Raw genomic sequence first — 23,860 nt, forward strand, 5'->3', positions numbered from 1 at the left:
TCCATTAAAAGTTCGATATTTCGATGAAAAATGGTTGTATCGAAATTTAAAAAAATTAAATTGAGGGTGAATAAACAAACTATCTGGTCTATGCAATGGCTTAACTGAAAAAAAATTTGCCAGGTCCGTGGACTTGGCAAATTTAGAAGAAAAAAACTAATTTCAAAATTTATTTATCGCGCTAATTCCTAGAATTGCATGATAACCATGCCCCTAAAAAATTTCGACCGAAAGATCTAAAAACTAGAATCTTAGAGCTTCAAAATGCTTTTTTTAATTCCTGATACGACCATTTTTCACCTAAATACGGTCTGTCAAAAATCACGGAAAAATTTAGGAAATTCTTTTGACCTGTTAATTGTTTGCATTAGTGTATGTATTATTTGCAATTTTTTAATGCTTGTAGAAAAGTTCCGGCTTTATTGTATATGTTAGTGGGTCAACAATAGCACTTTTATTGAAATTTGGTTCCTTTAAAACTGGCGTTTGTAAAGTTTTATGATGTTAAGTGTGTCTGTTTTAGATTCCTTACTTGCCTTTTATATTTATTTGTTCTAAATAAATAAATATGAAGAGTATTTCTGGTCTTTAAACCACAATAACCTTTTGCTTGAAGATCTGCTTAAATTTTTAATATTCTATAATGTTAGAGTCTACTCTGTGATAGTTCTCACTTATTCATTTCCTCGTGCAATATTTTGCTAAAGTATGTACGCTGCTTGAGGACGTCGTCATCCATTGCAACAAACGACGACAATCTCCAATTCATTAGCGTCGTGGCGTGAGAAACGCATCTGCCAGCGTGTGAGTACGGGAATGCGATCATCGGGGACCAGACTCGAGCGTCTTGTCGCGCGGCACACCGGAGCGGACCGGAGCAACGCATCCGGGAGGCCAGCGGGCCTTCACCCCCACTCCGGTGATGTATGCGCGGCGCATCATCCCTTCTACACGGGGCGCTTAGGACCGCTGGCTAGTGAGTAGCCACGACGGAGCCCGGAAGCGACCGAAGACGGCCGATCGGCGCGGCCGACAGAATCGCCTGAAAAGCTGGCCGTGGAATCACACGCGTTTGGACTTGTGACCACACAGCATCTGGTCCAGCGAGCTCTATGGACACACGCGCGCCGCTCTGACACTTCCGGTTTGCCAGTTGTCGCGGCCGATGCGATCTCGGACGGGTCTGGTGGTGTTTCTCGACAGTGTGGTGTTCCTTTCAGTGACGATGATCTAGTGGCCAGGATGGACTAAGTTTTTTTTACTGGTGCGGGCGCAAGGACAATTCAACGTTTTCAAAATGAGAATCAAAATGCCAGCGGTCAGGATCGCACAAGGTGAGTGAGTAGCCTCAGAAAGCGCTGAAACTGAAAAGTGTCCCCACACCGCGCCAACGGCAAAACAACTCCCAATCTACGCACTACACGAGTTTTTTAAACTTCCAGACTTTTTATCCTAAAACATTTTCCAAGTTTTCAGAAATTCCCAGAAATCATAAGCACTACCATAACTTTTAGATAATTTAGAACTAACCACATGATTTTGACGTTTTATTGGAAATAGAATTGCAATTAGCACTGAAAATGTTTTGAAATGTGTCAAAAACAGAGGTACGCACTCGCCGTAACTTTCTATTTCGAGACTCCGGGAATATTCCGGCTTCTCGAGTTTGATCAGTTGCAGCCACGTGATTCCCGTTTTTTAATTAGACAGGCAGCACCTCCTCTACCCCTCCTCCACCTCCTCGAGCCGTAATAACAAAAAGTTATAATAATGATTTTTCAGCAAGGAGACTTGCGCGGGTTTTTCGTCTTTCAGCTTCTTTCAGTCCCCTTCAGATTTCCTCGCGGTACGCTGCCTCGTGTACAAATTATTTTTAATTCGCGTTCTGCAGTTGATTTGCCGGTCTTCCTACGGTTTTCGGTGGTTGGATTCAGTGCTAGGGTGACAGAATAACGTTTCCTAGGATGCCGGAAAGTGAAAACAGTGACGGAAAAAGCGCCGATGCGCGTTTTTCTCTACTTTTAAAGCTACTACGGTATGTACTTTTTAAAAACTTAGTGAACAACTTCAAATAAAATTATTTACTATTTTATAAAAAAAATACTAAATATACCATTTTTGTGGAGTGTATTTAAGATATTGAATATATAGAATTTTATACATTTTATAGTCCTACTAACTACTAATTTTTAGAGAATTCAAACTTTATTGAACGGTAATGGTTTGGCTATGCAGAAAAGGCCTTAACTTGCTATGTTAATTTTAATCACAAGACTGTCTAGCAGTTCATTAAAATGTAAATTATATTAGAATGACACAGTGGAACATCTAATCCATTTTAATTCGGAGAACATAGTCCAATGAAAGTAAAACAATAGAGGTTCTTTTGTTGTAACACCACCCATAAATGCAAATAGTAACATACTTTTTCGACAGTGATTTTTATTGTGTATCAAATTTTATTAAGCATGATTCAAAAGATATTTTTTACTTCACAGAAATATAAGATTGGTTATATTTAGATGCTTGTGCGCTTTAGATGAATGTGTGACACATTTTTAGCAGAAATATAATAGGTTTATCATCTACCTTGATAAAAAAGAAATCGGCATTTGCTTTATAGATGTAAATATTGTGAATCAAGAAATATGTTTTGTTTCGGAAAAACCCTGGTTATGTTTGTAAAAAAATAGAGTATAGTTTGATGCGAGATAATTTTTCCTTCATGTATTATGATGGTAACTAATTTTGTATTTATTAATTAAAAAAAGTCTAGTCCGAAAGAATCCTACTAATATGCTGGCAAAATTTGCTGCTTTGATTTGCTAAATCGGTATTTTGAAGGAAACCTATAATTTTCTTTTTAATTTTACAAGAATAGAACAATTTACAAATTACAAGAATGGTAAAAGAATAATTTTCAACTTGCTCTATCTTGGCAACAACCAGTATCAACTATTTTAAAAAAGTACCAAAAACTGAGGTTGTTATAAAAAAAACTTTTGAGACAATCTGTAGGTATATATATACTTTTTGATAAAAAAGTGGTAATCGAACATTCTTTTGAATTTGATGTACGAAATTTATTCCAAGTTGCGGCACACGGTACATATTCAAACATTAGAAAACGTTTATAAAATATGTTATTTAAAAAATTGATAATCATTATCCCGAGGGTGGTTTCCCCAATAATTTATTACTGTTGTGATTTAATATGCGGTCATTAGAAAAACTGATTATAATTATAATTCTCTTGCCTACATAGATTACTATACAGTATGTATCTAGGTAGTTTTCGTTGAATTCTTATATTACTAAAATGTTATCACCTTTTAATAAACACAGTATACTAATTTTGCCATAACTTCTATATTATCCTTTTTCGTACTTCAAACTTTGTCGCAAGATCATATATAAAAGTAGCATCATTTTCAGTTCTTCCACATTTTCACACCCCATTCACTCTAACCGTAGACATAAATTTTTGTAAATAATCAAAGTGGGCCACTTAATTACTTAGGCAACTTTTAATTCCGAACAATTTTCTTTTGGACATCCCGTACATGAAATACTCTCCATAGCAACTTCATTTTAAATACAAACATTTTAACAAGTGTTTTTTTTGTAAATTAAAAAATTTTTTCTTTTTATTCACTTCAAAAATATATTGTTTAATATCTAAGATTTATTTTCAAGTTCTAAGTCTAGAATAGCGTCTACACAAATTATTTTACAGTCCTGTAAGTCAAACAAATGTGCTTCTAAAATCCCCTGTTTAGTCCATAATGTCTGCTTGCACCTCAGTTAATCAAAATGATGACATGTTCTTGTTTTTGCATTTTACTCATAGAATTAGTGTATTTGTTGCACCATTTTATAACTCTGATTTAGGTAATGGTTTGTTTATTGTTTTACCATTTTCTACTATTTTCTATGTCTATTAATTAAAAATATTGTTAATTTGTAATTTATACTGTCCTGTAATTAGATTATTCTGTTGGGCGCCAAACTTCTGTTTTAATTATTATAAATAGACAGCATAAAACACTGATACAATACCGCAAGTCCTTCTCTTAGATTAATGCAGTGTAATTTACATACAAGTTCGAAGTGTACAAAAACTTCCTTGTAATGACTCCAGTCGCGTGCCGGTTCCACACACCAATTTAAGCCTTTTTTGTGTGACACGAGCGACCCGAAACCCGTTAATAGAGGAGCATCTTCTTTTAATAACCCCTTGTATACGTGCAGTAATCTTGCGCTCGTGTCCGGCTACCTGTACGACGGACGTAGAGGATAGTTTTTTCCGAGCGGAGTGAAGCAAGGGTAAAGTCAGGTTAACCCTTTTCGTATTCGCACGGTGATATTGGTCATTTCGTGGTCACAAGAATGGCTGTCTAGGAAGTAGTAACGGTCAGTTAATTGTTCCTATTGTTGTGTGTGGAAATTTTTCTGTAAAAAAATGGACCTGGTTTGACTTTTCGGGGCTAGGATGGAGTACATTATAACTCCAGCAAAGTCGGTTTGAGTTAGAGATGTTAAAGGAATGTGTGTTATGTCTAGATTGCATTAGATTATATATGAAATTAATTTATACCTTAAAATTGGGTAAAAATGGGATTACTATGTGACTATTATTATATCAGAACGGGAAACCTATCCAGTATTTTTAATTTGAAACTTTTTAATATAATTCTAGTAGTAGACAATTTTTAAAGTTGCAATTAGATTAGTATACAACAGAAATGGACTAGAGTAGGAATATATTGTTATGTAACAAGGAAGCGTGTCAAAATATCAATGTTCTGGTAAACGGCATATTTTAATCTTAATTAAGGGCGGTGCGGCGTTTATTTGCGCGATATTTTGTCTAGCATTTCAGAAAATCTAAGCAAGTTAGAAGCAATATTTCTTCACTGTACCACGTGTATAAGTTTCTTTAGGGTGTAAGACAACTGACAATACATTCAAAATAAGGAAAAAAGCATTTTTTTACTTCGTGTGTTCGTCTTAACATTTCCTGAATTTTGCACGCCTGTTGAACATACAGAAAATCACATACGGTATTATAAACATAATCACACCCCACAGAATGCGTTTAGGAAACTATTAACACATGCATTAATCACAATTATTGAGTATCTTTATAAATTTGCTGTACAAAAGAGGAAAGGTACATTTTCTGATGTTTACCTGTTCTACGTGATTTTTCAATGCGAAAAATTAAGGGAAATTGTTTAGTTTAGCGTTTCGCTTCTTCACTTACTGGATGGATCTACTTGTTCTATCACTGTCTTACTAAAAGTATGATTTCTTGTTAAATGACTCCCTCTTTACATAATCCAGGATTATGATTAGTGTTTCAAAAATATTTATTATATTTCCTATATATTGATAAAACCTACATAAAACGATTTTTTGCTACAACAAAATGTTCTTAGCCCTTATAGAAAAATATTGACACAAGTAAATAATCCCTCATTCGGGTTAAATTGTGACGTTGTCTTTCCTTTATATAGCTTTTATGTCACATATATTCAAATGGCCTAAAAAACAAACAAATTTATATAGTTCAAACTGTAAATTTTTAGATAAATTATTTTATTTAAATAGACATTTTTGATACACTGAGAGATTTTCTGAGAATGAATAAAAGGCAGCATATTTTAACCAAAAATAACACCTCTGCTTTGAATGTTTCTAATTCTATTTACTTTTCCATCACTACTTTATTACTTTGTTTGTAAGTAATTCGCTACTGGTTTTTGATAACAGCGTCAAATACAAATGTCAAATTGTGCTCGCTATTGTCAACCAACCTTCTTTTTCGCTTTGTTTTCAGTAGTTAACAAATTCTGTTACGAAAGTGTAAATCACTAACTTTCGTACAATTTATTTCAAATGTATATTTTCTAATGCATTTTTGAATGTATTTCAATCGATACATGAAATAAGGATACAAGTATGGTGAGTTGTACAGACTTCTCCCATTCTGTAAATTGTGATTGTACAGAAACGAGCTACTGAGCAACTACTTTTATGTATGTAGACTGAGGAAGGTCTGAAATAAATGCTATATTTTTTCTTCTAATCCGTGTGTTACTGAAAAAAGTAATTTTAGTAATTTCTTTTTCTGAGCTCCACAAAGAATTATTATTATTTGGCTTTTTTATCAAATAAATCAAACATTTAGTAGCAATAAAATCAGATTTGTATCAAAAATGCGTTCGCGATGATTGACAATTAATAAAATAATGAATTACCTGGAAGTCGTTAGAGGTATAAAAAGTTTACTAGACGGAAAATATTTGAAATAAACCTTTATTTTTAAGATAAAATAAGTTGTCGGTTCACCTACAAAAGAATTTGAACATAATTATTTAAGGTGTGGTATTTTTAATATTTCTGTAAATGGGTAAACGACATATTATATTCCCTAGTACCCACGGAAAATTTTGACACGGTGTTATCTTCCAGTTGTTAAAAACTCTTACTGCACATGTCTAGATCAGATTTAGCTCAATATTTTTGACAAAATATAAAGAATTTTAATTAGAAACACAAAATGTAAAATATGTTCTAGTAAATATATTCACAACGTATACTACTTTTTACTACAAACACATGGGTAGATATAAAATACAGAATTCAACATTAAATTTTACTTACACGATTGTAATAATTTTTAACATAAAATAGAAGACCACAATACTATAGTATTTTTTTGAAAGGCTCGACAAACAGTTTGTTGTATCTAATGACAGTGTTGCTACATATTCGGAAAATATTCATTCAAAAAGTCATTAATAACATAATAAGAAGGTAAAATATAACTACTAAGTAAATATTATGGTTAATATGGATATTGTTATTAATATTCGATGATGATTCACTGCAATTAGTCTTCTCTCAGGTGGCCCTGATAATGAAAGGGGTGTTTCGCTGTGACCATGTCCAGTTAGAATGGGGTGACCGGTGAACCGTGCAGAGTATAAGCCTTCATTGTTAAACTGCTATTTTGCAGACCACTTGGCTCCTAATCGGCATTTCCTTCGCAACAGTATAATTTACATATCTCCTTTAAATTTCGACCCAATTACAGGTAAACGTGGACACTGGGTGTTACGGGCATTTTGTGGAAAAGTCAAGCGCGGCCACGATTTGAACAGGAAACCTTTTGTTTGTGTCACAATGCTAGTTTTTTAGGCGATTTCTTGCCAGTAATGCGTGTGAAGGTAAGGCAGCGACACCAGGATTCGGATTTCGTGTGGTTGATTTCTCTGAAGGATTCCGATTCGATTTGGATTAATACTGAGCGTTTCGAAATCTGGAGAAATTGAAAATGCCGCTCTAACAAAAGTCGCGACAGTCCGAAACGGCCTACACTCATAGAAATTGGATGGATCGTTGTTATTTTGGCGATACATGTTAAGCGTGTAATTTTTTTCTGTAATTTTCTCCAAATAATACACAATATTACGCAATACACAAATTATTTAAACTAATTAAGCTTGACTTGATCTTAGAACTTTTTAACTATAACATTCTATTTAAGTTGTTAAAATATTATACCTCATTATTACGATACAAATGAATGTAAACATGTGCTCTGTTAGACCGCTAACATAGTTCTTTACACACGCTAACACCACAATGGGTGATCATATGATTAATCTGATTGGTTCAACCAAAACGGGTCGGTGTACTTACATTTTATTTATATTTTTTGTTTATAAAATGTCTGAAAATTTTCATAATTATTGTCATTGTAGTGTTTCAAAAGAATAGAGAAATTGCAAATGCCTCTGTGTAATAAAAATTGTGGGCCTAAAACTGCTTAAAAAGATATATCTAGCAAATATGTGAACTACAAGGTGGTGTAATAAATTACTATAACAACAAAATATAAACAAGCAAGAATCAGAACATTTTTGGAACAACTGGTGACTAGTACTTTATTTGAAATATGTGACAGGCTACTTTATTACTTCTCATGAGCAACAATACATTTAACACTAAATATTTTAACTTTAATATTAGTTTTTCTTTACATCAATGACTGCACAAACTAATCTATTAAGATTGTTTTTATTATTTCACACTATACTGTGTTTATAACTACATATTTATTATCAAGTCAAATATTTAAGATTCTATTGTTCGTCTAATACTTTTAAAATCTTTGCGTAAGTACCTACTTTAGAATTTAAATGTAGATTCTGTATTTAACAGCCTATTATAAAATATTAGGAAGCCAAAATTATACAGGGTATTCCTTAATTCATATTCTTATGAAAATATAGCAACTTGAAGATGTTCTTTTAAATATAACCAGTTGAAATATTACCGAATTATTGTTGTTGATGACCTCATATTCATACAGTTATGAAAAATAACAATATTTGTATAAATATTCATATATCAAATCAGTCTACCTATTATATAAAAACAGGGAAGAGAAATAAAATAACAGTTCTCTATGACAAAATAAACAATATTTGAAGGGTATTTTAAGAAAATTTCAACACAAAAGCAAACTAAAATGTTTAGCTCAGAAAAAATATTTTTGCAATTTCAAAGTCCATATCTGAAACTGCGTATTCTGAGTTTGTACGTATCTGATGCTTCTGAATCTTCCGTTTCCAGAACAACATGCTTTTGCTCTTTATTAGCTTCTAAAAGGGAAAATAGCGATGCTATTTGTATTACAATAATTTGTAAATGTTATGTTTTAAATAAATATATTATTGTTGACAAAAATAATTGTTGAATTCCTTATATCCTGGATTTGGAGCAAAATTTCTACGTTTAAGAAAACGTTAAGTAGTTTTTGTCATAAAACCAAACGTAGCATGACAATGATAGTAACTGAAAATTGCTCTTGAAAATTTTACTAAAGCACACAGCAAAATTGAGAAGTGTGTCATCATATAACAATTTTTACTAGGTGTTTCCTATCAAAGAATAATTTTTATTTACAAATAGAGATTTCCAAATACTAAAAATTACTGTTTTAGACGTATATTAATTAGTTTATATTCATATACAACTCATAAAATTCAGACAAGAACATTTAAATGTATGATAGTTTCAACGTTCAATGCTTTAGAAGAAAATCGTGTAAAAATTAAAAAAGTCGTGTACCATCGCTATAAACAGGTTGTACAACTAAATAATTTCCCTCTGTGGACACCGATTCTAGTAAATGGGGTGTAGGGAATGTGAAATTGGCCCCACATTACCTCCATAACACAAGCGGTTTTGTACAGTGAGAGAAAAAAACAGAAAGAATTGTGTATTTCTATAGATTTTTGTTTGGATTTCTATAATTCGCTCCAATTTGTAGGAATTCTGGAAACTACTGACTGTATCCCGCGATAAGGAACAATAAAAGTGGATTTGCCCGAACTTGCGAAATTCCACCAACAAATCAGAGAAACGCCGCCGCCTCCCGAGTACCCTGTCTTAATTCCCTTAATCGCGACAGCACTCATGATCTCTGTGACGAAATTTTATCTAATCTATTTTGAAAATAAGTAAATACACAAACAGTGACCTTATTTATGGCGAAAGGCAAATATTTGTCCGAAATGTGCAATATTAAACTCGACACCGTAATTGTATATCTAAAACTGAAATTATCTGTGATTAAATGACACCACTTACGTGACGATTAATTTATATGGCGATGCAGTGAGAACATCCTCTATAAATGACCCAAATCTCGGGGCGATACACATGCACCCTCGGCGGGGTGGTACGACTACCCCGCGATAGGTGGCGCTGTAGCCATGAAACGACCTTCTGCGGTGCCAAATATTAAAACTGTGTTGAACGGTCTTGATTAGTTTTTATCTTTGTAGAAAATGATCCAATCCTCTTATTGTAAATATTCGTACGTATTCGTATTCGGAGGAGAACAATAAAGAATTAATAAGGAGTGAAAGTAGATTATTGAAATTTTGTTTTATAATATATTACTACACATTTTCCATTTTCATTTCAAAATTAGTCAAACGTATTTATAAAAAGAAGTTATACATGTTTTTTGTTTGCGGTTTATTATTTTTTTTATGTTTAATATACAGGGTGATTCAAAATTCAGTACAAAGAATTTAGAGGCATATTTTTGAGGTTAAAATAAGACATTTTTTTTCTATAAACGTGGGTTCACAAATGTTTAGTTTTCGATTTCTTTCAAAGCACCTATATAGTTTCTATGTCTGTTTAGAAATGAAAGAGAGTAATAAAAGTTTATTATGTATGCAAATCGTAAATAAATGTAGTACTGGTGCTTATATTCAATATTTTTATATTATGTATTATCCGTATAGATGAGGTGTACTTTTAAAAAAACTTTGTGTGACCGGGTTGTACTAAATTGGAGCAGGTAGCTAAAATTTAATCCCCGACAATCCGTCTTTGTCTATGCCGCTTCAATTTCTCGGTCCATTTCTCTTATAAGTAAACAATATAAAAACAGCATTTCAAAACATGAGGCTACTTTAAGCATCATAACCGGGTTAAGAGGGTTTTTAGTAATTCAAATAAAATTATTCAATATTATTATCAAAATATTTATTTAAATTTAATGAATAGACTTTTATTCCACACAAAAATATATGTATTTTGAAAATTCAAATTATGGTGAGTAAATGTAGTGTTGTATAAATGTACAATAAAGAAAATAAAAAAGTAGGTATATTAAAATTCATCCTCTGAATATTCTGATGAATTATCTTCGTCTCCTAGATTGATAACGATAGGTTCCACAGTAACGTCAATTAAATTATCGAGTTCCCACATTTTCTCCTCTTCTTTTTGTACATGATGTATACATCTTTGCCAGTTATCTGCAGTTACTCGTTCCAAGGAATTTTTTAACAAAATTTTCACGTCACTTAATTTAAACGTCGTATTATTTCGCGCTACATCTCCTTTTACCTGCGCCCAGACTAATTCGATTGGGTTAAGTTCACAGTGATAAGGTGGTAACCGTAGTACCGTTATTTGGCGATTTGTTGCCATTTCATCGATAACATATTTTTTCTGATCTTTATTAAGATTGACAAGTGTCAAAAGTTCCTTTTTCACCATATTTGTTTCAAAAGAAATGTTTTTTCCGGATAACCATTGAATTATATCGGCTTTCCTCCAAGCAGTCGTAGGCGTCCGCTCGGTCTGCCGTGAATGGTAACTGGCATTATCCATGACAATTACAGACCCCGGAGGAATAAGATCCAACATCTGTGTAAAATACTCTTCGAAAACATCTGCGTTCATGTCTTCGTGATAGTCACCTGTATTTTTAGATTCAAATAAAAGTAAACCGCCATCTACAAAACCACTGGCACTACCTATATGTGTCACTATTAATCTTCGCCCTTTACCTGAAGGTGCCTTGAACCCTGTTGAAAGTCCATCCAAAAATGCTTGTCGAAAACTTTTTACATTTTTATCTTGCCATACTTTTGTTACAGTATATCCCTCGTTGACCCAAGTTTCGTCTAGATAATAAATATTCCTCCCTTCGTCACGGAATTTTCTAATTGATCTTAAGTAGGATCTTCGCCAACAAATAATTTCATCTTTATCGATAAGAACTGACTTCCTGTTCTGCTTTTCCCAGCAAAAATTCAACTCTCGTAAGACGGCCCATAATTTGCTTCTACTGATTTTTGGCAAATCGTTGTCCTCTGAAAGTTCACTTAAAATTTTGTTTAGCGTTGGTATTTCTTTTTTAAAATAAAATGAGTGTACTTTTCTGCGAATGACATTTTTGAAGAAATCATCTATAACGACTTTTGACCTCCCTGTAGATGATTTTGGGGGATTTACAGTATCTTGTTCATTTTTTGTTTCCTTTAAAAGTCTGTAGATAGTCGATTTTCCAATCCCTGTCATTTTTGTTAGCATTAGTGTTACCCGATAATTACCTGAAACGAAATATTACCACGCCAATGGCCGGTTCTTATCTCGGGGTTTTATTACTCTCTTTCATTTCCAAACAGACTAAGCGAATTTACTGCTTTTTGAAAATATAACATACTAACATTAGTTCTCAATTGTTTACTGAAGCTTTAATGAATATGTCGAGAAACCTCTCTATATATTGAAAGTATTCAATGTATTACACAGAGACATCAGTATATTTCAAAAAATCATGACATTTTGTGTTCTCTAAGACTCAGGATACTAACATTTGTAATTATTTCCTTTTCAGTCGACCGACATCGTTTTTTTTTTCTCACTGAAACAAAACGAAGTCAAACACAGACGCTGTTCTACACGATTTTTTGCCGGTCAGGCCGCGAGGTCTTAATATTTGTTTAGTCGATACATCTGACGTGACCAATTAGTAGTTAAAAGCCGGATAAAGTAAACAGTGGCATAAAGTTATATCAATAAAGCGTTTAGCCAGGTGTACCGGGTTTTTGTGGCACGCACACGTGATATTTTGAACGCGCCAATTGCTACAAGAATATAGTGCTACTTCACTTGGTCAGGAACAACTTCTGTCAATTATACTCGATCTTGTAATGTGATTTTGAAAGCTGTGATGTGCAAAAAATTAGTCAAAAGAAATGGAGTTAATGTAAACATGTTAACGGTATAAGTAACAAATGGATACGTTATTTGAATTAAGACCAAGCCTACCAAGATCTTCAATTGCATTAGAGCCCATTTGTTTTGTATAATTTATAAGATAGTGTGGTATAAAAACACGTTATGACCTTCTCTTTATAACTACTTCGATTTTGTTCATAGAAAGCTGAAAAGAGAAGTATCATAAGGTCACGGGCGCATAGATAAAAGTTATAAGAGATAATAAAGTTGTGGATGATCAGAAAAATTAATTAAGTTTGGTGCGTGTAGTCTGTTTTCCTACAAGAACATAAATAAATGTGAACATATGTAGGTATAGTTCACTAATTAAACTGACAAAATATACTGTTAATAATGTTTATACAACCCTTAGAGGTTAGAAAAATTAATGATTTTATCCACAGATCGTATGATATCATTATAATTTTGTTTAATCTAAACTGTACATAAGTAAGAGCAACATTTTTATTTTCTACTTTCAAGGAGAAAAAGCTAATAGAGTAAACAGTTTCAATACATAGATCGCGAATGATTTCGTTTTTTGACTTGGGAGGGAGTAGTTTTATCTTTGAAGCAAAAGAATTGCAGCTTCCTAAATATCGTTTTCAATCAAAATTTGCAATTTTCCTCGATTCTATCTGTTTTTAGATATTTATCAAACCCGTACAAACGGCTGAGAAAAAACTTTCCCTCTTCACCGAAATTTTACACATCTTCCAAATATTTTATCATCTTTATCAAACGTGTTTGTAACTTTTGAAACAGTTACACACCAACGATATATCTGCAAATGACATAAACGTGATTTACAATCCATTTCTCTAACCTCCAGTGACGGCTAGCGCCAAAGGCATTAAAAATCACCGAATAAATCGATAATTACATAGTAAAACGAGCACTTGTAGCCGGATATTTCGGGAACAGTTGGGTGGTCGGACTCGTAAAATTTGTCAACATAACTTCATGGTCTTTTAACAGTCTCGGGTCCTCTAAAACTGCCATACACCAAAGTGGGTTTATTAGAATTAATTGTCACTTAAAAGCTTTACTGTGCTGTAAAATTACTGCCAGTGACAAGTCTCGCCTGATCACACGGATACAAAGATATGTTCCGTTTGGAGACACGAACTGATTTTAAAAAATAGTCAAACAGGACGGATGACCCTATAGAAGAAAAAATTATATGACAGGTTGTAGTACAGTGTAATATCTAATTATACAAAAAGAACGATTTTAGAAAGAACACTCTACTGCTGATCTGGAAAAATATTACAATTTATTGACAATCAACCCTGATTTAAATTTTTGCGAAGTCTTCTAAAGTATTTATTATTTATTCTGACGTTATCGAGTCGTATTTTATTTGTGTATTATTCTAAGCTTACTACACACTTAAGGCAAAAGAGGTTGCTGCAAAAATGTTCTGAAGATCTCTAAGTCATCTGCGGACAATGTTTAACTACACAGATGACAAAATATTTTCTATTCGCAGTGTTTGTTCTCCTCGTACTACTATTGGACGTAGACGTTATTGACACCTTTCTCAATGTATTCTATAATTGTTTATAATATCAAACCAGTTACAAAAGTCGTAAAAATGATTATACGACTCTGCCATGCACCATAATTGTTCTTTGTTACACTTGCTGTTATGCCTTTATTACATTAGATTAGTTAGCTTTAGGTCTGTCACATGTGCAGACTTGTTGTTCTTGGTATTCATCCTATGGTTATGAATAACTGTACTAATTTTTCTGTGTTCAACAAAAAAATTTGACCTCTAAGAGACCTATGCTTCGCGCTATACTACCTTCCATAAAGATTAACACAAAGCTGCCAGAAAAACAGTCCACAATGAAGGCCAGCTCATTGTTTTCCAACCCTAAGTAGTACTAAATACATCCATTGGCCAAAGGCAAACCTCGCGCTGTGACTTTGTTTAACACGACCAATCAAATATCATTGCCCACGGAGTGTTATTGTTATCAGAACCGGCCGCCATAGTCCAACTATCTCATTGTCTGCCTATTTATCAACAAATTAGGTAGGTTCAATTAGCAGATTTTAAACCAAGTACGTGCTGCTGTTCTTCGCCTAAGGTATTCACAAATGACTACCGTTTACTAGTGCAGGTACAGAAATTATGGGAGAATAACTTTTACACTGAACACCATTACGTGCACAGATAAGTATTACTTGAAAGCGGAAGAATGTTTCGTCTCACATACTCGTTATCTTCAGCGGGTGGTTAAAAATCTGTTGGGAAACTGCTTTATAAAGTTCCCACTGTAAATCTGTACGTGACACGATTTAAATGCACCGAAATCTATATGTTTTGTTAGCAAGAAATTGTAAATAAACCAAACGTTAATAGAAATAAAGGAATATTTAGAGATTGTTAAACTATAATCACTCTCATTTGTTCTATATAAATGTTAGTTCCATAAAATGAGACTATTAGGTCTTTCAGTAATATAGAAGGTAGAAATGAAATATCTGTTACAATAATCATACAGAAGTTTATGAAATAATTGTTCAGCAAAGTACAATGATTATATCTTTTTATTTCTACAATGGTATAAAGTTTTTATTCAAGAATAGTTGAAAAATATAATTTATGTGACAAAATGTAAATTATAGTATATTACGTAATAAGTGTTGTAAAAAGCATTTTACGCACGGATGGAAAAGTTACGCACGACGCCGCGTAGCGGCGAGTGCGTAGTTCTATGAGTGCGTAATTGCATTACACCACGTATTACGTACTTATACTTTACCTACTACCACTACGGTAAATACTTAAAAACACACCGTCTGCGACCTATGTAAGATTCCTATTTTACGTACGGTAAAAAAATCGCACAGCTTGGTAAAAAAATCATACAGTTTTCCTAGCAACTAGTATTGTATTGACCGTTGCTAGGCGGTTGCTAGGAAAACTGTGCGATTTTTTTACCATACGTAATAGGAATCTTACATTGCTCGCAGACGGTGTGTTTTTAAGTATTTACAGTAGTGGTCGTAGGTAAATATATAAATAAAAATGAATTACATTACATTAAATAAAGATACAAAATTTTTTATACATAATTATGTCACCAGATGAAACAAACCAACCTATTGTACGGAAAGGTTGTATCCTAAAGCGTTTTAATAATAATAGCTTCGACTTATCTGGGAAGTACCCTCTTTCTAAACACCAGTTTATGATATGTGCAATATGTTTCTATATAATAGGATGATAAAGTTGTAAATAATAAAGAGTTTTAGCAAAAGTAATTAAAACATTTTGGTGTTTGTTCAACTTTGCTAAACTCGTATTCTATACATTTGCACGTATATCACGTATTCTTAAGATACCAAGCCAAATAAAACTTACAGACACGTAAGAAAAAATAAAAATAGAAATGGACGGAAGATTTTTGCTCAATTTACTGCACATTCGAAAGATAAACATCTAGCTATGCTTCAAGCATCATAACTGGCATTTGAAAAAGCCTAGAAACATTTCTACTAGGTGTTGCATTTGTAGTTTCTTTAATATCAACTCTTAAAAAATATTATATCTAATGAAATTACATTCACACATGAATCGACACATATGTTTGTCATTTTTCAAACGGTTTTTGGGAATTGGCATTTAAAATTGGCTTTAAAAGCACGATGTCGAAAATTTTATTGCAACAGTTCTATACTTTAAATTGATTTTCTTCTAATCATTGTCTTACTAAAAGTTTTATAGAATCCCATCCTTAAACTACAAATCTAACACTGCTACATTAATTTTTAATTACTCGAATTGTTCAATTACATAAACAATTATTACAATTAATGTTATGTTCTAACCAGTACGAACACTTTGTGCTCAATATAGATTTGTCCTATTTGCTTTATCTTATTCGGATACCAAATGACAAAACCAGGAAGAAAGTAAAAAAAACAAATAAAAGAAACCACTAATACTAGGTAAACCCATTCCCTGAATTCACCGTAAGTTCTATGTTAGTGCATATTTTACTGGCACAAAGTAGAGTGGTTGTTTCATTAGTTAAAAATAATTATCCTCTCTCCTGAAGTTTTATGAAAACACCGGCAGGACCTGCCACGAAATTTTTGTGGGGACAATACCATTGTCCTTTTCTCGTCCAACAAGTTGGCTTTGACGGAACATCCAATTAACGCCACTTTTTATCATGTCTATCACTGAAAAATACGAGCTGAAGCATGTGGACATGAATTTTAGACTTACCATCAGATTGATTGTCTATTTAGTAACAGTAGGTATGCAATTTGAGACATATAATCTTGTTGAATGTATGAAAACATACTGTATTAAATAACCACTTCTAAATTATGAGAGGAAAAGGAAAAGTATTGTTTCAGGTAGGGCTTGTAGAATAGTAGTATATTTTTATCCTTTGATTTTTATATTATTACTCCTGATAATATTTGTTTGCGTTATGCATTACCATTCGATTTGATGTTTTAAATTTTGTTTTTTGGATACAGTTTATTGTTCCCTTCTCGACTTGTTGATTTATTAAGAATTTGTTATATCATCTTCTTTTGAAAACATTAATCTGAAACAAAATATGGTATAAGTAAAACAATAAATAAAATATACACCCAAATACATAATTCTATACAACGTATTATTATGTATGCTATATTATGTTCAATTATTTTATTTTTTTATGTAAAAAAACTACTGCTAATGTTTAAAAGGTATACTTACCTAATTATCATCACTATACATATAGGCATTCAATTATTATTTATTCATTTATTAATTTCATACCGTACAAATGATAACCCTAGAACAAAAATTTAGTAAACCTATAGTAGGATCGTATTCGATGCAAAGTAGAGCAAAAAGTTGTCGGTTTTTTATCAAAGGAAAATCGTGTCATCATTTTTAGGAGGCGTAAGATAAATCATTTCAAATTTAAAATGAAATTCAATGTAAAATCTAAAATACCGCTGCATACGCACTGTGTTCTGGTAGTAGCTGTAGTCGCCCAGGTGCATCGAGTGTACGAACTGGTCGGTTTTACGTCAAATACTAACCTGGCGAGCTTTGCCGTCAATTAGAGAGCACTTCCAAAAAACAAGTAAACAACAGTGGCGCGTACAAAGGTAAAATGTAGTACATTTGTGGAATTTAGGAAACAAATTGGATTTATAATAAATTACATTTAAAATAAATATTTTATGAGAATAAATGAATTTTTGTAGGAACAAGGGTGCCAGACCTGAACTGATCCCCTCGTCCCTTCATAATGTATAAAGAAATTATTCAATTTGTAAAACCCTTAAAAGCGTACTTCATTGGTTCCCTTGACAGGCAATGATCTATTACTTTGCATCGAATATGATCCTACTATAAGAGATAATAGTAATTAAAATTAACATGGGCCTCGTTTAGGTCCCTTACCTTACATTTCTCACCAATAGGGTCAACATGCCCAGTGGTCGGGTCCCATATAGATCACCCTGTACGTAATTAGTGTCGCGCAGACACCGCCGTTAGGATTTAAGTTGGCATTATGCTCCTTTAAAGGCCAGCAGAGTCACACAATTTGCTTATAAATTTGTTGTGATAAGTGAGTACATCCGGAAAGGAAGTTTTCTCGTAACGCCGATGGCCAAGCTATTATTTCCAGGCAATATCATTCAGCGGCAGATTTATTGGCGGCGCTGGTCGTCAATTAGATCGATATCTCGATCTGAGATCGATATCTCGAGAGCTACCGTGGTCCGTATACGTTTGTTAACAAGGCCGAGACATGTCAGAGGAGCGGATGGTACTTGGGGGTCCGTCCATTAAGATACAATGTCCTTGCGGGGTCCAATTTGAAAATTATTATTACTGCGCATGCAGCATATGAATTACTCGTATAAAGGTTTCTTATGAAGTCGGACTGTATTCGAAAGTCAGTTTGTAATATATTGTTGTAGTGATTGCTGTGATGTTTTTCGAGAGTACATCTAATAGCGGTATTTCCGAGGGTTCTTTTGAAAATGGCGCATTTATTTAGCAATCGCGAATATTATTATATTGCATGTCAAGTGTACCGTGCAAGATATCCTGAACGAAGTGCCCCCGCATCGCGAACATTTGAAGCTATAGCGCAAAGTTTTGGACACCGGTGAAGTACAACCGCGTCGAGATCGCGACGGTGGCCCAGGGCGACTACTAAAAATTTTAAATGTCGAGGAGATTATTTTAGATCTCGTCGAAGAAGATCCTCATCGTAGCACCAGAAATATAGCACAGCAAGTAAATATTTCGCATCCTGTTGTGTAGCGGACATTACGAGAAGCTCAGTGGTACCCATTTACACTTACACTTACACTTTAATAGGACCTTTTGAATTGCCTAGACGTTTAAACGGTGCTTCATATCTAGACTTTTTGCAAAATCGCTTGCCGCAGTTATTGCAAGACGTGCTATTAAATGTTCGGCAAAATATGTGGGTACTGCATGACGGAACCCCCCTCATTTTTTTCGGAGAGTGCGGGACTTTCTAAACATTACTTTTCCCGATCGCTGGATAGGCCGCGACAGCCTAGTTAGATGCCCTCCCGATCCTCGGACCTCACCCCTTTAGACTTCTTTTTGTGGGGATATGTGAAAAGTGTGTTCGACGGAAGTTCGTAACATCGACCAACTGCGACATCGTATTGCCGAAGCTGGTAATACGATTTGAGAGGACGTGGCAGTGTTGCAACGCGTGCGAGCGAATTGGATACGTCGCGCTGAAGCTTGTGTGCAAGCAAATGGTAGGTGCGATGTACATCGAACATCTACGAAAATCAGCAGTTCTCAAAAGGAAGCTCCTTGCAAAGTTGAAGTAAATCAACGTTTAAAATTACATTTTACTCAAGACAAATTCGTGTATTTACCTCATTTTAACATAACGGCAAAAATATTTAACATAAGTTAATTATCACCCTGTATTTTTGCATTACAATTTTGTTTGGAAGTATTAATGACAAAAATGTTCTTCAAGGTTTGAGCTGTGGCGTTCTTCGGTGGTCGCTCTACCAACAGCATCGGACTTTCTGAACGTCGTGTGCTCTGGTTTGGTGTGTCTGAAGTGGTTTTCGACTAGTGGACAACTCCGTTAGTAGGATTCAAAACATTGTTGAAACTACAACCCAGACCCCTGTTCTGAAAACATAAATCGTGTCTGTAGTGATTAGCGGCATTTCCTGCGTCGAGTTCGCAAAAACGAGTGTTTTTGATTAACGCGAAAGTTACATTTAATTTATCGCTATTTACTGCCGAAGGATATATCACCTGGGGCTGTAAATATACCTCGGATAAGCAGGCATCATGAGCAAAGAGGAGCGGCTAAGTAGGATCGTAAATCCGAAGGTGCTTCCTCGTATCCTAGCCCAGAAGAACCGTTGTTTATTAGCGAGTGTAATTCCATGGGTTTACGATTAATAATAAACATATTTCAAGTGACATTTATGCCATACGCGGACGGTATCTACTACTTGCGCCTTCCAGTGGAGAAAACATTATTTTTCAATTCAGTTGAGCGTTACCTGCAGTATGTATTTGATAGTAAATGTAACTTTGTTTCAAAGCGAGTATATAAATAAAACGCATTTGAACTTCACAAAACATATTTGAGAAACAATAAAGAACATTATTAACTCATCGTTTAAGTGGTTTTGGTAAAGTATTGATTACTTTGTGGCACAGAAAGCTCTTAGGGAAGGATTCGTCTTCCTGCAGACCCACGGAGACATAACTTGTTAACTAGTGAAGTCATAATCTAGATGCTTTATTTGCCAATGTAGCTTGTTATGGAAAGTTTGATTGATCTGTTCGAACATAGCCTTTGCTTCGAGCTTTTTAACAGCAAGTTCAGATAAGAGTTATCTGTAACTATGGGCTGCACTGGAAATATCCAGAGTGGTGGTAGGAAACTCAATCGATCTACGTGGTCGAAAATATGATGTGATTAGGGACTAGTAAATGGAAAGGTAAACAAAATTATCCGTTATGATTTCGTTGAACTGATTTTATTGAAATCTGTTGACGCAAAAACATGCGGAATTTTATTACACCGAGATCCAAGATCTCTTACATAAAACTCCTTTGTCGCAATAAACTTCTACAGGAACTTAGCAGCTATTACTTCAGCTTAAGATAGATTAACATAGGGAATTTTGCTACAACCAGAAGATTTACACAAATCAGGTAATGAAGGAAAACGACTCTGTCCCATTATCTACGTAGTTTTCTTTCAAGCAATGAAAAAGTTCTGGAATGAGTTCTCTTTCTCCTTGAGTTTTATCTGAATATTTTTAAATTTGAAATCTATCTACTTGACTCGTTTGAAAATCTAAACGTACGAGTGGTTTTGAGCTCATTTATCTAATATTTGTTCTATTTGTTCCATACTTTCCGTGTTGTGTCATAGCTCGACACTATCGTGAAATCCATTACGAAATTTACAACTTTGACCAACGTGGCAAGATTTAGATCTTACGTACTGATCACAGTGTATTTACGCTCTTTGGGATTATGACAAACATCATATCATTGTTTGGCCACATGAAAGTCATAAAAATAATTCAGGGATGAGTATTTTAATTTACTTTGATGGATGCTGTTGAACTTGTTTTTGATATTACTTCAAAACTTTTCTGTTGCTACATTATCACCTCGTTCTTTATATAACAAAAGCTGACTGGAGAAATTCTTTTCGTGCCGTTTTTCATTTCATTGCACTTCTGAGATCGACTGTTTGAAAGTTTCTAAATTTATCCAGCCACCCCTTTTCAAAACGGAGGTATTTTTATCTTGGTGCATCTGGAGCCCATGGCCAACCAAGAAAATATTACATGGGCCTTAAATCAACTACTATTTTGGGGGACCTTAAAATAGCCAAGTCACTAAGTGGGGACGGGGATTATAAAACTGGCATTCCGTTTCAACACGTAAGAAAGTACGAAAAACATTTAAAAAGTAAATTTTACTTTTTTCTTAAATACACTAGGCACAGAAATTAAGGGATGTTAAAAAAATCATAAAATTTTGGGTGATTTTCAAAGAGTTGTAACTTGGAGATGAATAATCGTCGAAGTAAAAAAATAATTTTTGACTTTGGCAATCAATTAGTCGAGAAATAATGGTCGTACAGAAAATCCAAGCTCTTTGAAAATCACCCAAAATTTTGGGATTTTTTAAATATCCTTTAATTTTTGTGCCTAGTGTATACAGGGTGTCCGGTAAGTACCTCCTAATCTCTCGGGAGTGTATAGGGGAGGTTAAAATAAAACTAGTCCTTCCTATAATTTTTTTTCCTAATGTGCCCCCTAACGGAGTTATGGGGGGTCAAAGGGGTACCTAGAAATTAACGTTTAGGGTTATAACTTTGAAACCACCCTGTATATTTTAATAAAATTTTCGTACGTTGTATTACACATGGAGCTCTACGATTTGATGCTAAAATCAACTTTTTGCTATTATCAGGTGTCCAGAAACGGACTGGCCCTATCACAATTTTTCTCAAAATTTTGACAGAAGTAATTTTATCAAACTGAAAATATTATTATTAGATACTCTGAAGGTTTTTCTTTAAAAATGGTACTCTTTATTTATTTCGAAAAAATGAACGGTTTGCGAGATAAATCGGTTTTGAAAAAAATTGGTAACAAATACAACAACAATTAAAATTTATTTTTTTACAATAAAATCATTCCCGCTAGTGCCAGCCTACAGATTCACCATAAACATTTACTGGTGGTGAATTAAGGGAATGAATAATGCCGTTTCTTGTAAAATCAACATCTATGACCAAAATACATCTACAAATTATTATTGCTCTTGTCTCCATGGAGTTCTTTTCTATTGTTTTCGTTGTTAGACCCTGTTGATTTTAAAGTACTTGTCAAAGGCGCGTGACAGAATAAAAATTCAATTTTATTGTGGTATTCGTTTTAAGCCGTTAGAAATAACATTTAAAAATGGAAGAATATTCCTGTGCAGAATATGCTGATATGCACCTAATTTATGGGGAAGCATTATGCAACTCCGTGGAGGCAAGAAGACTTTATGAGGAAAGGTTTCCGGGTCGACATTTGCCGAGTCCAAAAACTTTTGAAAGAGTTGATCGTAGTTTAAGAGAAACAGGTAAAAAAAAATAGTGAAAAACGTTAGTGAAACTAATTTCTTCCGAATCCTTTATTTAGGAAGCTTTTTGCCACGCCGTGGTGGAGCAGGAGCCCCGAGGAGAGTACGAGACCCTCATGTAGAGGAACAAATATTGGAAGACGTTGCTAATAATCCTTCAAATAGCATAAGGAAGCTTGCGGCGCAAAACAATGTTACAAAATGGGCTGTACATGAAACTCTGAAAGAACAATTGCTTTACCCGTACCACATCCAAAAAGTACATGCTATGTCTCCAGATGATTATCCAAAAAGACTTCAATACGCCAATTGGTTTTTACAGCATCATATTCGGAATCATAATTTTGGTACATCTATTTTGTTCACCGATGAAGCAGGTTTTACAAGAGACGGCATAATTAATTCGCATAATCTACATGTCTGGGATGAAGAAAACCCTCACGCTTTAGTTCAAACTCGCTACCAACAAAGGTTTATGGTGAATGTGTGGGCTGGCATTATCGGGAATCATTTGATTGGTCCATTTATTCTGGAGCAAAGACTTAATGGTGCTCTTTATTTGCAATTTTTAGAGGAAAATCTAAATATTTTGTTAGAAGAAGTGCCCCTTCAAATAAGAACTGAAATGTGGTACATGCATGACGGTGCACCACCCCACTTTGATCGTTTAGTACGTCAACATCTGACGAATGTTTTTGGTGATCGATGGATAGGTCGAGGCGGACCTGTATTATGGCCACCTAGGTCGCCCGACCTAAACCCATTAGACTTTTTTCTGTGGGGTCATTTAAAAAATAACGTTTATTCAACACCCGTAAATAGTAGAGAGGAACTTCTGCTGAGGCTAACACAGAACTGTGACCATCTCCGCAATAATCACGGAATATTATTTCAAGTGCACCGGGAAAACATTCGTAGGATTAGAAAGTGCATTGAAGTACGGGGTGCTCATTTTGAACATCTACCGAAGTAACATTTAGGTACCTTTGTTCATTGTTGAATGTTCTTTGTTGCATGTCTTGTAAGTAAGTTATTTTTCAAATGTTATTTTTAATTGGTCACTACTTGCTCATAAAGTATAGCCAACCCGTTCAAAGA

General features: G+C 34.1%; 1 protein-coding gene across 2 annotated transcripts in view; it reads left to right on the forward strand.

Annotated features, from left to right (window-relative positions):
* The first annotated feature begins 984 nt into the window (after positions 1–984).
* The window catches only part of LOC108911913 (B-cell lymphoma/leukemia 11A), an 80,953-nt gene continuing 58,077 nt past the window's right edge, over positions 985–23,860 (forward strand). For both annotated transcript variants that reach the window (XM_018716991.2, XM_018716997.2), the window contains exon 1: positions 985–1,334. In XM_018716991.2, the coding sequence (XP_018572507.1) occupies positions 1,298–1,334 (37 nt within the window). In that variant the 5' untranslated portion in view covers positions 985–1,297. The remainder of the gene's footprint in view (positions 1,335–23,860) is intronic.

Source organism: Anoplophora glabripennis, unplaced genomic scaffold, assembly GCF_000390285.2.
Source record: "Anoplophora glabripennis isolate ALB-LARVAE unplaced genomic scaffold, Agla_2.0 scaffold6, whole genome shotgun sequence".
NCBI lineage: Eukaryota > Metazoa > Arthropoda > Insecta > Coleoptera > Cerambycidae > Anoplophora > Anoplophora glabripennis.